The sequence below is a fragment of the Calidris pugnax genome, unplaced genomic scaffold, assembly GCF_001431845.1.
Source record: "Calidris pugnax isolate Ruff unplaced genomic scaffold, ASM143184v1 scaffold384, whole genome shotgun sequence".
In the NCBI taxonomy this organism is placed as follows: Eukaryota; Metazoa; Chordata; class Aves; order Charadriiformes; family Scolopacidae; genus Calidris; species Calidris pugnax.
Window position 1 is genome coordinate 202,965 of NW_015091144.1, and position 16,107 is coordinate 219,071.

Here is a 16,107-nt window from a genome sequence, read left to right on the forward strand (position 1 = left end):
GAGCAAACATCACAGCAGGGAGCTGGGCCTGCAGCTTCTCAGGAGCTGTTGAATGGAGCTCTGGAGTCCTTAGCACAGGAAGGGTATGAACCTGTTGGAATGGGTCCAGAGGAGGCCACGGAGATGCTGGGAGGGCTGGAGCCCCTCTGCTGGGAGGGGGTGCTGAGAGAGTTGGGGGGGTTCAGGCTGGAGAAGAGAAGGCTCCAGGGAGACCTTAAGAGTCCCTTCCAGTCCCTAAAGGGGCTCCAGGAAAGCTGGGGAGGACTCTTGATGAGGGAGGGGAGTGATGGGATGAGGGGGAAGGGTTTGACACTGAAAGAGGGGAGATTTAGGTGAGATTTCAGGAAGAACTTCTTTGGTGTGAGGGTGGTGAGAGCCTGGCCCAGGTTGCCCAGAGAAGCTGTGGCTGCCCCATCCCTGGAGGGGTTCAAGGGCAGGTTGGAGGGGGCTTGGAGCAACCTGGGCTGGTGGGAGGTGTCCTGGGGTTTGGAGCTGTTTTAATGTCCAAACGTTCTGTGATTCTGTGGTGATTCCATGACTTCCCTGGGTTGGAAGAGACCTTGAAGATCATCCAGTCCATCCATCAACCCACCACTGCCCAACCCACCACTGCCCCATGGCCCTCAGCACCGGCTTTTAGATCCCTCCAGGGAGGGTGTTTGGGGAGTGGAGCCACAGGACGAGGGGGAAGGGTTTTCAACCAAAAAATGGGAGATTGAGATGAGATCTCAGGGAGAACTTCTTCCCTGTGAAGGGTGGTGAGAGCCTGGCCCAGGTTGCCCTGAGAAGCTGTGGCTGCCCCATCCCTGGAGGGGTTCAAGGCCAGGTTGGATGGGGCTTGGAGCAACCTGGTGTGGTGGGAGGTGTCCCTGCCCAGGGCAGGAGGGTTGGAACTAGATGGTCTTCAAGGTCCCTTCCAACCCAAACCATTTTATGATTCTGTGAATACAGCTCAAGGTTTCAGGAGCACCAACAGGAATTAGGATCACAAATCTCTTTGCCTGCTTCAGATCAGATCTTCCTTTTCTGTCTGGGTAACACAAAGGCCAACCCGTGCACGGAGAACGTTGTGGGGCATCACTGGTGATCTCTTACTGACCACAGGTTCTCCAGGGGACATGTGCTGCACTCTGCAGGGCACCAGCCTGTCTATGGGTCCTTGATTTTCACCTGACTGCTTGTGGAAGAGGCAGCAGAGGGCTTTTCTCTCGTTTTAATGATCCATTGATAACTGAAGAACCCCACAGTCACTGGTTCCAATTGCTGTGTGATATCAATGAGCAAATTCCAGCATTATTCCACTGTCTGGCTTCCTCCATCCTCGTGAGTGGGTGGCAGGTCCCCAAATGCTCTAGAGCTGTCGTTTTACTGGGGAGAGAAGGCAGACTGGTGCTTGTGGGTGATTGGACTTCTCCACAAGAATCTTTTCAAATCAAATGGATGGATCTCAAAGGCCACCAGGCTGCTGATCCAGTGCCTGGGCTGGTTTTGAAAACCACACAGTCATCTTTGCAGTTTGGAGGTGCCCACATCATCTCTTAGGACCCTGTTTTCATTGTGCTCAGGGCTGCATTTATTCTGATTATTGCAACCACCTCCAGGACTGATTCATCAGCTGATGGGAGCAGTTATTTGCAGATCTGTCCCAGCCATGTGCAAAGCAAAGCAAGAGAGGATCTGCTTTTTTTTTTTGCTCTTTCTGTATTTTTCCTCCAGGTCTCCCCTGGGAACAGAAGCCAATTGCTCTTAAGGCTTCGTATAATGGCAAGTGATTAGAAATGTCCTGGGGGAGGGAAAAAAAAAGAAAAGGCAAAGGAATTTTCACTTGGGGAAACACCACCCTCCCAATCTTCATATTTATTCAGGGGGGAAGTGCTTAGGACTCGGGGTCTGGGGCTCTTTCCCCATCTCAGCATCTCCCTGGGCAACTGTCAGTGAAATATTTCCTTCTCTGCAGCACGTGGCTGATGATGGAGACCCCTCCTTAGCAGAATGCCTGAAGATCAGCTGTTGAAATGCAGTAGATCAGAGGAGGAATTCGTTAAATAGCAGCTACTGGGCATCAAGCAGGAGTTTCACAGCCCTTTTATTTCTGGAAGTGAAACTGAAATACCAAGGAGAGCACTTCCCAGCTGGGTGCCCTGCAGCTTGTATCCAACTCCTTCCTAACAATTTTTCCTGCCATGGGAAGGAATTGCTTCCTTCACCCCCCCCCCCCCCCAGGCTTTTTACTCAAAAGATGTGCGTGTGCTGGGTCTGTGTGGCCATCAAATAAGATTTCCTCACTCCCCCCTCTCTTCTGGGCAAGTGATGACATATTATTCAGATCGTGATGAGGAATTAGTGTGTGAGAGGGGCCGTGCCGAGCTGCAGAGCTGAGCTGGGACTGGGAACAGCCCTCCAGCTTCTCCCCACAGACTGGTTTATGATACTGCCTCCCTCTTTTTGTAATCTCTGTCTGATACTGGGGTGGAGACCCCTTCTCCAGGTAGGTGCCACTGTTCACAGCCGTGTTCCTCTGCCCAGCAGAAGGCCCGTGGCGTTTATAGAAGGCCCTGACTTTTGCCAGGTGCTTTCCACACGAGGCAGAGAGGGCACATCCCTCCAAAGAATCAATTTTTACCACCACCAGCATCTGCCCCATCCCATGAGCAGGGGCTGGTTGGGTTTGTCCTACGAGCCTGGCATTGGCCTTTTCATTTCCTGCAGTTCTGAGTGATGAGCTGAAAGTTTACACAAACAGCAACTACGTGTAATCCCTCCTTTAGAGGTGGATGATCTGAAGAACAGGAAGAAGAAGTTATTTGGCTAAGATAGCATTCAGCAGGTCAAGGGAGGTCATCCTGCCCCTCTGCTCTGCACTGGGGAGGCCACAACTGGAATCCTGCATCCAGTTCTGGGCTCCCCAGTTCAAGAGGGACAGGGAACGACTGGAAAGAGTCCAGCGAAGGGCAACGAAGATGATTCAAGGATTGGAGCATCTCCCTTATGAGGAGAGGCTGAAAGAGCTGGGACTCTTTAGTCTGGAGAAGAGAAGACTGAGGGGAGACCTTATTAATGGTGACAAGTATCTCAAGGGAGGGTTGAAGGAGGAGGGAGCCAGACTCTTTTCAGTGGTTCCCAGTGAGAGGACAAGGGGCAACGGGCACAAGTTGGACCAGAAGAGGTTCCACTCAAATCTGAGGAGAAACTTCTTCACGGTGAGGGTGGCAGAGCCCTGGAAGAGGCTGCCCAGGGAGGGTGTGGAGTCCCCTTCCTTGGAGATTTTCAAGACCCTCCTGGATGCTCCTGAGTAACGTGCTCTGACAAGCTCTGGGCAATCCTGCTTCAGCAGGGGAGTTGGACTAGATGGTCTCTATGGTCCCTTCCAACTCTAAAAATTCAGTGAAATTCAGTGAAATACCTGGGAGCTGTGGGTGGGCACTGCTGGGTAGGTTGTCCATGAAGAATGAGGGTGCTGGGTTGGGGTCAGAGAAGGGAGCACGCTCTTGGGAATAAGGTGGCAACACGTGGCCATGGTCTGCAACAAGGATTTCATCGTGGTCTTCCCTGCGTGGGGCAGGAGAAGGTTCTCTGACCTGCTGGGGGGGGTCAGTGTGTGCACATGGACGTGGAGAGGGGAGTCCTGGGGATGTTAACACCTTGGTTTGCTGTGAAGCAGAGGCAAAGCAGGGATTTGGCTGCTCACCCTCTCCCCCGTGGAAGCTCCCATGTGGACAGCAGATAATGCCAACTGCCCGTTGGATCTACCAGGATCTGCCCACCCCATCAACAAATGAAATGTTCTTCTCTCCCACATACCAATCCTACCATGCCTTTCTCTATTCAAGGTTTGGTACTAGGTGCCCCTGAAGCTTGCAGCCAACCCCCTTCTTCACAGCCCAGCCGTGGCCTCCTGCCCTGCGCAGCCCAGCAGCCTCAACCACAGCCACCCCAACAGCCACCACCGCAGCCCCAAGGACTTCCACCCGCAGCCCAGCAGCAGCCAGCCATGAGCAACCACCTCATGTCCCAGGTGAGTCGCTGGGAAGGGCTGGGGGAAGCCCCTTGGGCACACGGGTGGGAGGCAGAAGCAGAACCATCACACACTCAGGGTGGTCTGGACTCAATGCTTGCCCAGTGGGTTTGGGGTGTCTCCTCACCCTTGCTGCCTGTTTGGGAGTGACAGTCCCTCTGTGCTGTTGGCAGAGGAGAATATTGAGTGGGAGGAGGTTGGGGGCCTAGTGGTGCCTGAATATCACACTGTGTGACATCTCAACGTGCCGGCCTCTTCCGTATCTGCTCAGGTGATTGTCCCCCTGTACTCGGCACTGGTGAGGCCTCACCTTGAGTACTGTGTCCAGTTTTGGGCCCCCAACCATAAAAAAGACATCGAGGTGCTGGAGCGGGTCCAGAGAAGGGCGACAAAGGTGGTGAGGGGTCTGGAGAATAAGTCTGATGAGGAGAGGCTGAGGGAGCTGGGGGTATTCAGCCTGGAGAAGAGGAGGCTGAGGGGAGACCTTCTTGCTCTCTCCAACTCCCTGAAAGGAGGGGGTAGAGAGATGGGGGTCGGTCTCTTTTCTCAAGTCACAGGCGACAGGACGAGAGGAAATGGCCTCAAGTTACACCAGGGGAGGTTCAGGCTGGATATTAGGAAAAAATTTTTCACCAAAAGGGTTCGCAGCCCTTGGAATGGGCTGCCGAGGGAGGTGGTTGAGGCCCCATCCCTGGAGGTGTTCAAAAGCCGGGTTGATGTGGTGCTGGGAGGTCTGGTTTAGTGATGATGCTCCTTGTTTGTTGTGGGGGTGTCTATTTTTGTCAGTTAGGTTGATGGTTGGACAAGATGATCTTGAAGGTCCCTTCCAACCTAGAAGATTCTGTGAATCTGCTCAGGCCAGCAGCCCTCCTGGGAAGGGATCTGTAGCCCTTTCCTGCCTGGCAGGGTTATGGTCTGGAACCAGTTGCCCTCCTGGTTGAGGGACAGTCAAAAGTTAGTTGGGTTTGAGCTCTCAGTGCTGAAATCCCATGACTGATCACCTGGGGAGACCTGGAACTGCCCAGGTGTATTCTCCAGACCTTCCGAAGTTAAACCCAAGTGATGTTCCACAGCCTGCGGGGCTGTTTCTGAGGATGGAGCCCTCTTTTTTGTCATTCCTACATACTTTATTCTGCTCCTGAGGCTGTAAAGCCACAGCACAAGAGCTGCCCCTGTGTCACTGCGGTTCTGGGGAAGGGGTTGGAGCCAGCCCTGGAGGGCACGTTTGGGGAGCAGAGCGTGTTCAGCGGGTGCAGAGCTGGGGACCAGGTCCTCAGAACCTTCCCATCCTGCCCCATTTCGAGCAGCGTGTCCGTGCTGGTCCTTGGCCAGGCTCTGAGTTTTATAGGGATCCTTTCTGGTGTGTCATCTCATAGTTATGGTGTCTCCTACAGCAAAGAACTCCAAATTACACTAGAGGAGGTTCTCAAGATCCAACTGGACAGGGAGGGTGTTACATAATCTGATCAAGGCTCCCTTTGCCATGAAAGGTTGGACCAGATCATCCTCCGAGGTCCCTTTCAACCTGGGCTGTTGTATCATTCGAAGTGTTTTCGATGGGATGGGATGGGATGAGGAAACAAGCTTCCTCAAACAGCTTTCACTGGAGATACCACGAGCAGCTCTGTGCTGTCTCCATTAAGACAGGGGGAGTTTGTAGTTCCCAGACTCTGGACTGGCTCCAGGTTTGTGGATCTGTTTGCCAGAAGATACTGAGACTCAGCCTGGAGAAGAGGAGGCTGAGGGGAGACCTTCTTGCTCTCTCCAACTCCCTGAAAGGAGGGGGTAGAGAGGTGGGGGTCGGTCTCTTTTCTCAAGTCACAGGCGACAGGACGAGAGGAAATGGCCTCAAGTTGCGCCAGGGGAGGTTCAGGCTGGATATTAGGAACAATTTTTTCACTGAAAGGGTTCTCAGCCCTTGGAATGGGCTGCCCAGGGAGGTGGTTGAGGCCCCATCCCTGGAGGTGTTCAAAAGCCGGGTTGATGTGGTGCTGGGAGGTCTGGTTTAGTGATGATGCTCCTTGTTTGTTGTGTGGGTGTCTATTTTTGTCAGTTAGGTTGACGGTTGGCCAAGATGATCTTGAAGGTCCCTTCCAACCTAGAAGATTCTGTGATTCTGTGATTCAAGGGAAAGGTCTTCGTTCTACAGATGAGGTGTTTCCCTGAGTTCAGTGCTAAGGCTCACAGGAGTGTCTGTCTGGAGCTGGGAGTGGAGCTGGAGCACGGCACGGGATGGAGCAGGGTGCCCTGGGTGGGAGGTTTGAACACACAGGATGCTTCTGGAGCTCGTGCAGGATCACTGTGTCTTGCGGGATCTTACTTTGGATCTTCCACTGTTTGGCTGTTCTGATGGAGCCCTCAATAGAAGAAGGACATGGACCTGATGGAGAGGGTCCAGAGGAGGGCCACGAGGATGATGAGGGGGATGGAGCACCTCTGCTCCGAGGACAGGCTGAGGGAGCTGGGGTTGTTCAGCCTGGAGAAGAGGAGGCTCCGGGGAGACCTAAGAGCAGCCTTCCAGTACCTGAGGGGGGGCTACAGGAAGGCTGGGGAGAGCCTGTTTAGAAAGGGCTGCAGTGACAGGACGAGGGGCAATGGCTTCAAGCTGGAGGGGAACAGATTGAGACTGGAGATGAGGAGAGGGTTCTTCACTGTGAGGGTGGTGGAGCACTGGGACAGGTTGCCCAGGGAGGTGGTTGAGGCCCCTTCCCTGGAGATATTCAAGGGGAGGCTCGATGGGGCAACCTGGTCTAGTTGGGGGTGTCCCTGCTGACTGCGGGGGGGTGGGACGAGATGCCCTTTGGAGGTCCCTTCCGGCCTGGGCAATTCTATGATTCTATGATTCTATGGTTTAGATCCTTGAAAATTCTTTTTTCATGGGTTTGACTGTTGGTGAAAGGTCTGAACCATGTGCACACACCTTCTGTTTCACTGGAGGTCAAATCAAGTGATCAAAAACCCAATCCAGTGCTGACCATTACAGGTTGGGTGCCCAGAGGTGCTTGAATTAGGGGTTGTCATAAAGAGGCAGCAGCAGGTTCTCCCGGTGACAAAGTGAGAGGGGTCACTCCAAAAAGCAAGAGTGAAGAAAAGACATTACCAGCAGGAGAAGCCAAGAAGCTCTTCAGAGAGAGCTGGGAGTGGGCCAGACACAAAGGTGGTGCTGGGGGAAGTGGCCGTGGTTGGCCTTTGTGAACTGGTGTCCACGGTTCATGCCAGGCAGGAGCTGCTTTGTGGACGTGGTCACCCTTCCCAGCTCCCACAAAGCAACCGGCCGGGCTGTGTGTGTGTCTTCACACATGCTCCCCCCATCCTGGTCTCCGTGCTTCCCCAACCCTCTGAGATGCTCTCCTCTGTGTGTTTGCAATTAGCTCGGTTGACTAACCTTGTTGTTCCTTCTTTCTCTCCTTCCTCCTATCCATCCTTCCTTCCTTCCTCCCTCTTTTCCCCACCCAAATCTCTCTCCTCCCTCTCCCTTCTCCGCTGATATCAGCCGGTCCCAGCGCTGCAGCCTGTTCAATATTCTCCAAGCTCCTGCCCCCAAGTCCTCTTGCCAGTCTCTCCACCCCAGCAGTACAACTTGGTATAAACCCCATTTCCTCTTCTGCACTCTCTGTTGTACTCGTGTGCCGTGTTTGTGTTGTGTGAGCTTTTTGCTAATCAGGTGTTGTCACAGGCACTTGCAGCCAGTGGGGCTGGGATTCGGGCTGGGATTCATGGATGGAGGCTCTGGGATGCCTGAGGCTGTGGGACCCACCAGTGGCTCATCTTGGAAAGAGCCTGAAGCAGAGCAAGTTCTCAGCCCAGAGCTCCACCAGGAAGCCAACGTTCATGCCCAGCACTGGGATCCAGGGCCATGGCTGCCCCGTGGTCTCAGGCAGCCCCTAGGTTGTCTCTGCTTGGTCTTTTGGGAGCAGTGTGCCCCATGGCTTCTGGGCTGGGGCCACCCCTGGCCCGTGTGGGGCCCTGCATGTCACCAGTGTCCACTGAGCATTTGGGCACCCCCAGGAGCTCGCATGCCCCCAAGCCCTTGTCCTGCAGAATGGTCTGTGGCTCATTTCTGGGAAGGTTTCTTGGGCGAGTTCCTCCACACAGAGTAGGGAGAAGGGGTCTGCAGTCTGCTCGGCAGAGCGATGTCCTACGTGGTGGTGTCCTCCATGCTGTCCTCCTCCATCCTTCTTCTCACTTCTCCACGATGCAGGCCGATGAACTCAGCAACCCCTTTGGGCAGATCAGCCTCAGCCGACAGGGCTCTACAGAAGCACCGGATCCTTCCTCGGCCATGTTCCAGTCATCCCTCATGTCCCAACATCCTCAGCAAACGGGATTCATCATGGCAACCCCTGGGCAGCCCATTTCCACCTCCAACTACTCTGCCTCAGGGCACACGGCCCCCACACAGCAGGTGCTGCAGCCCCAGGGCTACATTCAGCCTCCCCAGCAAGTAAGGACACGCGCAAACCCGGGGGGGACCAAGTCTGGGGAGCAGTCTGAGGGCAGTTCCTTGGGAGTGGGTCCCCTCTTTTTCTTCTGCTCCTTTGTGATGGATAAATACACAGGGATCCAAGCTCTGGGGCAGCACAGACCCACACGAGGCACAGGATGAGCTGGGACCTTCACCTTCCAGTCCCTAAGGGGGGGCTACAGGAGAGATGGGGAGGGATGATCAGGGAGCAGAGCCATAGGATGAGACAGGACAATTTTAAACTGAAAGACGGGAGATTTAGGTGAGATGTGGGGAAGAACTTGTTTGGTGTGAGGGTGGTGAGAGCCTGGCCCAGGTTGGCCAGAGAAGCTGTGGCTGCCCCATCCCTGGAGGGGTTCAAGGCCAAGGTTGGAGGGGGCTTGGAGCAACCTGGTCTCCTTGAAGATGTCCCAGCCACCAGAAGGGATGGAACTGGATGAACTTTAAGGTCCCTTCCAACCCAAAACGTTCTGTGATTCTCTGGCGATTCCACCACTTCCCTGGGTTGGAAGAGACCTTGAAGATCATCCAGTCCATCCATCAACCCACCACTGCCCAACCCACCACTGCCCCATGGCCCTCAGCACCGGCTTTTAGATCCCTCCAGGGATGGTGTTTGGGGAGTGGAGCCACAGGACGAGGGGGAAGGGTTTTCAACCAAAAAATGGGAGATTGAGGTGGGATCTGGGGAAGAACTTCTTTGGTGTGAGGGTGGTGAGAGCCTGGCCCAGGTTGCCCAGAGAAGCTGTGGCTGCCCCATCCCTGGAGGGGTTCAAGGCCAGGTTGGATGGGACTTGGAGCAACCTGGTCTGGTGGGAGGTGGCCCTGCCCAGGGCAGGGGGGTTGGAACTAGATGGTCTTCAAGGTCCCTTCCAACCCAAACCATTCTATGATTCTGCCCCTTACTGCTCTGAGCTCCTGAGGCATCTACCTGGGGACCCCTCTGCCCGTTCCCAACTTATATCGTTGGGGGAAGGGACAGTGACCAGATTCGGGGCTGACACCTCTAAGCTCTCTTTGGGGTCCCCATGCAGGGCATTATGACCTCTAGGATTGTCCCCCCTGTGCTGTGATGAGAATTGTGCCTCCTGTGCTCTTGCACTACTGTGCTGGGAAATGCTTGGCTGTGGAGGCTGGGAGGAGCGGGAAGGGGCCGCGGTTCCCTGAGGAATATCATCTGGCCAGAGCCAAAGCCCTGGTTGGTTTCCTTGGGCAGAAGCCAGGCCAGGTGAGAGAGAAAACTGGTCCTGGGGGATCAGCTTTCTTGGTCCCACTCCCTCTTGTGTTCTCACTGTCATGTTTTCTTAATTCTGATAGATTCAGGTTTCTTACTACCCTCCTGGGCAGTACCCGAACTCCAGCCAGCAATACCGATCTCTCAGTCACCCAGTGGCCTACAGCTCCCAGCGCACCCAGCAGCTCCCCCAGCAGTCCCAGCAGCCTGGTAAGGGGGTGTAGAAGTGGGGAGGGGGGGCACGTTTCCCTTTCCTCCAACTCTTGTTGGCTTTTAAGGGCTCTCCCACACGCTGTCTGGGGCCGGGCTGCTCTTCCCTATCTCCCACTCTTTGCTGGACTTGCTGACCGTAGGGTGGCTCTTGATTGTGCAAGGGGAAGGGACACAACCTCGAGTGTTGTGTCCAGTTTTGGGCACCTCAATCCAAGAGAGATCTCGAGGTGCTGGAGCGAGTGCAACGAAGCTGGTGAAGGGCCTGGAGAACAAATCATAGGAGGAGCTGGGACTGTTTAGTTTGAGGAAGAGGAGGCTGAGGGGAGACCTCATCACTCTCTACAACTCCGTGAAAGGACACTGGAGAGAGGTTGGTGCTGGTCTCTTCTCACAGGTCATTAGTGACAGAAGGAGAGGGAACGGCTTCAAGCTCCAACAGGGGAGGTTTAGATTGAACATTAGGAAGGAATTTTTCACCCAAAGAGTGGTCGGGCGTTGGAAGAGGCTGCCCAGGGAGGGGGTGGAGTCCCCATCCCTGGCTGTGTTGAAGGGCCGTTTAGATGCAGTGCTGAGGGACATGGTGTAGGGGAGGACTTTGTAGAGTAGGGGAGATGGTTGGACTCGATGATCCCAAGGGTCTCTTCCAACCTCAATGATTCTATGAAGGACTAAAGGCTGCTTTGGTCCTTTCCTCCTCTCCCAGCATGTGCCATGCAATGAAGTGCTGCAAGGTGGATTTTTAAAGCCAGGAGCTTCCTTCAAGTCTTTTTACATCTGCTGCAAGGGAAGCTCTTTTCTCACCCTTTAGCAAAAGATGGGGGCAAAGCAGGATTTGAGCCCTCGTGTGCCAAGTCTCGGGCTGTTTCTTATGGCGAGCTGGGAAGCTGTTCCATTGAACCCCTCTTCTGACAGGTTTACAGCCAATGATATCCAACCAGCAGCAAACATACCAAGGTGTGATGGGAGTGCAGCAAGCACAGCCCCCCGGTCTCCTCAACAGCCAGAGGAACAGCATGGGGGGCCAGATGCAGAGTGTGATGGGGGTGCAGCAGGCCCAGCCCCCTGGCCTTCTCAGCAGCCAGAGGAGCAGCATGGGGAGCCAGATGCAAGGCCTGATGGTCCAGTACAGTCCACTGCCTTCATACCAGGTAGGCATGAGTTGATCTGCGATGGGGGGGCTGCTGGGGAGGGGGCCCTGGCTGTGTGGGCCTTGCAGGGAGTGCCCCTGTTCCTGTGCCAGAGTGATGGAACCAAAAATGGAGATTTACTCACCTTGAGAAGATGGTGTGTGGTTGCCAGCTTGGGGAGAGCATGTTCTGAGTCTGTCTCCTTGAGGAGAACGACTGAGTGCAGCTGGTCTCTTTGCCATTGTGTTCATCAAAGAGCTTGGAGGGGCTACCCTTGCCCAGGAAAGATTGCTCTAGGCTGCAGGAGACATCTGGCATCTCTTCTACCTTGTATGGACCTTGCTGGGGTCTCTTTGGAGCCAGTTCTCCCTCTTCCTGCTCTGTTACCTGTCATTCAGGTAACATTCAGATGCTCCTTGTTTGTTGTGGGGGTGTCTATTTTTGTCAGTCAGGTTGACGGTTGGACAAGATGATCTTGAAGGTCCCTTCCAACCTAGAACCTGTGATTCTGTCATTCCATAGGGTTGCTTCTTTCCTCCCTGCACAGGTTCCTGTGGCCAATGAGTCCCAGAGTGTGGTCCAGCAGCCCTTCCAGCAGCCAGTGCTGGTACCAGCCAGTCAGTCTGTCCAGGGTGGACTTCAGGCTGGAGGAGTGCCCATCTACTACAGCGTCATCCCAACTGCCCAGCAGAACGGCACCAGGTAAAGCTTCTACATCTCTGCCCTGCCTTGGGGAGGAAGGGGTCCTGCTGCCCTCCTGAAAGGGAGCAGCATCCTCTCCTGCAGCCAGGGAAGGTGGCTGGGCACCAGGGGTGGGTGAGAGAAAGGCTGAGGAGCTGTTAGCTTGGAGAACAGAAGACTGAGAGGGTCAATCTTCATCTTCATCAGTGCTTATAAATGTCTAAGAGTGGGTGGCAAAAGGATAGGGTGAGGCTCTTCTCAGTGGTGCCTGGAGACAGGATGAGGGAGCCTCATGAGCCTTTCCTCTCGTGAGGAAAGGCTGAGAGACCTGGGGCTGGAGAAGGTTGAGAGGGGATCTCATCGATATCTAAAGGGTGGGTGTCAAGAGGATGGGGTCGGGCTCTTCCCAGTGGTGCCTGGAGACAGGACGAGGGGCAACGGGCACAAACTGGAACACGGGAAGTTCCGGCTGAACATGTGGAAAAACTTCTTCCCTGTGAGGGTGGCAGAGCCCTGGAAGAGGCTGCCCAGAGAGGGTGTGGGGTCTCCTGCTCTGGAGATACTCAAAACCCTCCTGGATGCATCCAACCTGCTGTGGGTGACCCTGCTCTGGCAGGGGGTTGGACTAAATGATCTCCAGAGGTCCCTTCAACCCCTACAATCCTGTGATTCTGTGATCTCTTAAACTTGCCTGGTCCTCACACCCGTTGTCAGCGCTGCCTGGACAGAGGCAGTGGTGTCTCCAACCATCTCAAGTGCTGAGGGACCTGGTGGTTGCCCACAGAGACGGGCAGGTTCTTTCTCCCCATCCCCTCACCCATCCCCTCTCTGCTTCACAGCCCTTCGGTGGGGTTCCTTCAGCCACCTGGCTCTGAGCAGTATCAGATGCCGCAGTCCCCGTCTCCCTGCAGCCCGCCACAGATGCAGCAGCAGTTTTCAGGTAAGAGGGGCCACTGGTCAGGGTTGGATCAGGGTTTTGTGGGGGCTGTAGAGCTGCCAATTCAGAGCCAAGTCGGGCAGCTTCTGTGCAATGGGCTTCCATAGTCTTACCCACCCCATGGCCCACTGAGAGTTACCAGGATGTGGCACAGAGACTTTGCTCCAGGCTGAACCTCATGAGGTTCACCAAGGACAAATGTAGGGTCCTTCACCTGGGGAGGGAGAACCCCAGGCACCAATACAGGTTAGGGATGGATCTTCTGGGAAGCACTACTGAGGAGAAGGATCTGGAAGTCCTGGTAGATAGCACACTTTCCAGGAGCCAGCAATGGGCCCTGGTGGTCAAGAGGCCAATGGGATCCTGGGCTGTGTAGGAAAGAGTGTGGCCAGGAGGTGGAGGGAGGTCATTCTCGCCCTCTACTCTGCACTGGGGAGGCCACAACTGGAATCCTGCATCCAGTTCTGGGCTCCCCAGTTCAAGAGGGACAGGGAACTGCTGGAGAGAGTCCAGCGAAGGGCAACGAAGATGATTAAGGGATCGGAGCATCTCCCTGATGAGGAAAGGCTGAGAGAGCTGGGGCTCTTTAGTCTGGAGAAGAGAAGGCTGAGGGGAGACCTTATCAATGTTTATAAGTATCTAAAGGGTGGGTTAAGCTGGACATGAGCAGGCAGTGGGCACTCACAGCCCAGAAGGCCAATCCCATCCTGGGCTGCATCAAAAGCTGCGTTGCCAGCAGGTCCAGAGAGGGGATTCTGCCACTTTGCTCTGCTCTGGTGAGACCTCACCTGGAGTCTTGTGTGCAGGGCTGGAGCCCTCAATAGAAGAAGGACATGGACCTGATGGAGAGGGTCCAGAGGAGGGCCACGAGGATGATGAGGGGGATGGAGCACCTCTGCTCCGAGGACAGGCTGAGGGAGCTGGGGTTGTTCAGCCTGGAGAAGAGGAGGCTCCGGGGAGACCTAAGAGCAGCCTTCCAGTACCTGAGTGGGGGCTACAGGAAGGCTGGGGAGAGCCTGTTTAGAAAGGGCTGCAGTGACAGGACGAGGGGCAATGGCTTCAAGCTGGAGGGGAACAGCTTTAGACTGGAGATGAGGAGAGGGTTCTTCACTGGGAGGGTGGTGGAGCACTGGGACAGGTTGCCCAGGGAGGTGGTTGAGGCCCCTTCCCTGGAGATATTCAAGGGGAGGTTCGATGGGGCAACCTGGTCTAGTTGGGGGTGTCCCTGCTGACTGCGGGGGGGTGGGACGAGATGCCCTTTGGAGGTCCCTTCCAGCCTGGGCAATTCCATGATTCTATGGTTGAAGGAGGAGGGAGCCAGACTCTTTTCAGTGGTTTCCAGCAATAGGACGAGGGGCAACGGGCTCAAGCTGGAACATGGGAAGTTCCATTCAAATATGAGAAGAAACTTCTTCATGGTGAGGGTGGCAGAGCCCTGGAAGAGGCTGCCCAGGGAGGGTGTGGAGTCCCCTTCTCTGGAGATCTTCAAGACCCTCCTGGATGCTCCTAAGTAACGTGCTCAGGGGAGTTGGACCCGATGATCTCTAGAGGTCCCTTCCAACCCTATAAGATCCGTGGTTCCGTGATGCTGGCCTGTGCCTGGCGTTTTCTTGCCGTGGTGGAGGGAGCTGCCGTGGGCTGTGGACTCCATCTGCTGGCAACATGGCTCAGCATCACCAGGGCAGCTCTTGGGATCAGGGGACACTCAGGATTCCTGGATCCCATCCCAGCTGCAAGGAAGTGAACTGGGACCTGGGGAATGGGTGCAAGAACTGGAACCAGGATGCTCGAGCCCAGCTCCGGGGTTAGATCTTTTGCTGGAATGCTCAGAGGGGGCATCCCAGTTGCCTTCAACTTGTCACTCACATTTGTCCTGTATTAAAAGTCATCACTCTGATGTAAGCTGTGGCATCAGAGAGACATCCCAACCGGGTCTTGGTGGGGCCTTTTTTCAGCCCCCCCGGGGAGGCAGGAGCTGGGTACAGTGTTGGAAGGAAGAGTCCAGCCACACAGACAAGCTACCTCTTGTCCTGCATCAAGCAGCCCCAGCAGCAGGGCGTAGAGCCTGGGCAATCCTGCTGCTCTTCTCTCTCCCCAGGGGTGTCTCCATCAGGCCCTGGCGTGGTTGTGATGCAGCTGAATGTCCCCAACGGCCCCCAGACCCCCCAGAACCCCCCTGTGGTGCAGTGGAGCCACTGTAAGTACTACAGCCTGGACCAGCGGGGGCAGAAGCCAGGAGACCTGTACAACCCAGACACCAACGCTCAGGTACGGAGAGGACTAAGGGAGGAGGCAGCTTGTCTTTTGGGAGTAGCCTGGTGGGAGAGGGGGGGACCCCAGCACCCACTGCTGTCTGGATGGGTTGGGAGGTGGGGGGTGGGCTTATCTCAGGGTGTGATTGCATCAGGAGAAGTGATTCTGCCCCTCTACTCTGCACTCGTGAGGCCCCACCTGGAATAACTGTGTCCAGCTTTGGAGTCCTCAACACAGAAAGGACATGGACTGGCTGGAAAAGGTGGGCCACGAAGATGCTCAGAGGGATGGAGCATCTCTCCTATGAAGACAGGCTGAGGGAGCTGGGATTGTTCAGCCTGGAGAAGAGGAGGCTCCGGCAGCAAATCCTGCTGGTCTGTTCTCCAGCTCTCCACGGAGGAGAGAGCTGGGGATGCTGTTGCTATCACAGAATCATAGAATGGTTTGGGCTGGAAGGGACCTTCAAGATCATCTTTAAGGTCAACAGGGCCACAAAGATGATGAGAGGGATGGAGCACCTCTCCTATGAAGACAGGCTGAGGGAGCTGGGATTGTTCAGCCTGGAGAAGAGGAGGCTCCAGGGAGACCTTAGAGCAGCCTTTCAGTACCTGAAGGTGCCTATAGAAGAGCTGGGGAGGGACTCTTTGCCAGGAAGGGTAATGATAGGACAAGGGGAAATGGTTTTAAATTGGAAGAAAAAAGATTCAGATTAAAAAAAAGAAATATTTTACTCTGAGGATGGTGAGACACTGGAACAGGTTGCCCAGGGAAGTTGTGGCTGCCCCATCCCTGGAGGGGTTCAAGGCCAGGCTGGATGGGGCCTTGAGCAACCTGCTCTGGTGGGAGGTGTCCCTGCCCAGGGCAGGGGGGTTGGAACTTGATGATCTTTGAGGTCCCTTCCAGCCCAAACCATTCTATGAGTCTATGATTCTATGATTGGTGACAAGCACCGGGACTGCACCTGGGGAAGAAAAATGTCAGGTACCAGTACAGGGTAGGGGTGGACCTGCTGGAGGCAACTACTGAAGAGAAAGATCTAGGGGTCCTGGTGGACAGTAAAATGACAATGAGTAAACAGTGTGCTCTTGTGGCCAGGAGGGCCAATGGTATCTTGGGTTGCATGGGGAAGAGTGTGGCCAGCAGGTCAAGGGAAGTCATTCTCCCCCTCTACTCTGCACTGGT

General features: G+C 55.0%; 1 protein-coding gene across 6 annotated transcripts in view; it reads left to right on the forward strand.

Moving 5' to 3' along the window:
* The window catches only part of R3HDM2 (R3H domain containing 2), a 74,980-nt gene that overhangs the window by 50,650 nt on the left and 8,223 nt on the right, over positions 1-16,107 (forward strand). For 4 of the 6 annotated variants that reach the window (XM_014958900.1, XM_014958898.1, XM_014958901.1 and 1 more), the window contains 8 exons: positions 3,831-4,015; positions 7,509-7,598; positions 8,217-8,459; positions 9,798-9,924; positions 10,840-11,075; positions 11,602-11,756; positions 12,575-12,675; positions 14,771-14,940. In XM_014958900.1, coding sequence (XP_014814386.1) covers positions 3,831-4,015; positions 7,509-7,598; positions 8,217-8,459; positions 9,798-9,924; positions 10,840-11,075; positions 11,602-11,756; positions 12,575-12,675; positions 14,771-14,940 — 1,307 coding nt within the window. The remainder of the gene's footprint in view (positions 1-3,830; positions 4,016-7,508; positions 7,599-8,216; positions 8,460-9,797; positions 9,925-10,839; positions 11,076-11,601; positions 11,757-12,574; positions 12,676-14,770; positions 14,941-16,107) is intronic. The other 2 variants (XM_014958903.1, XM_014958904.1) reach the window with 1 other exon arrangement.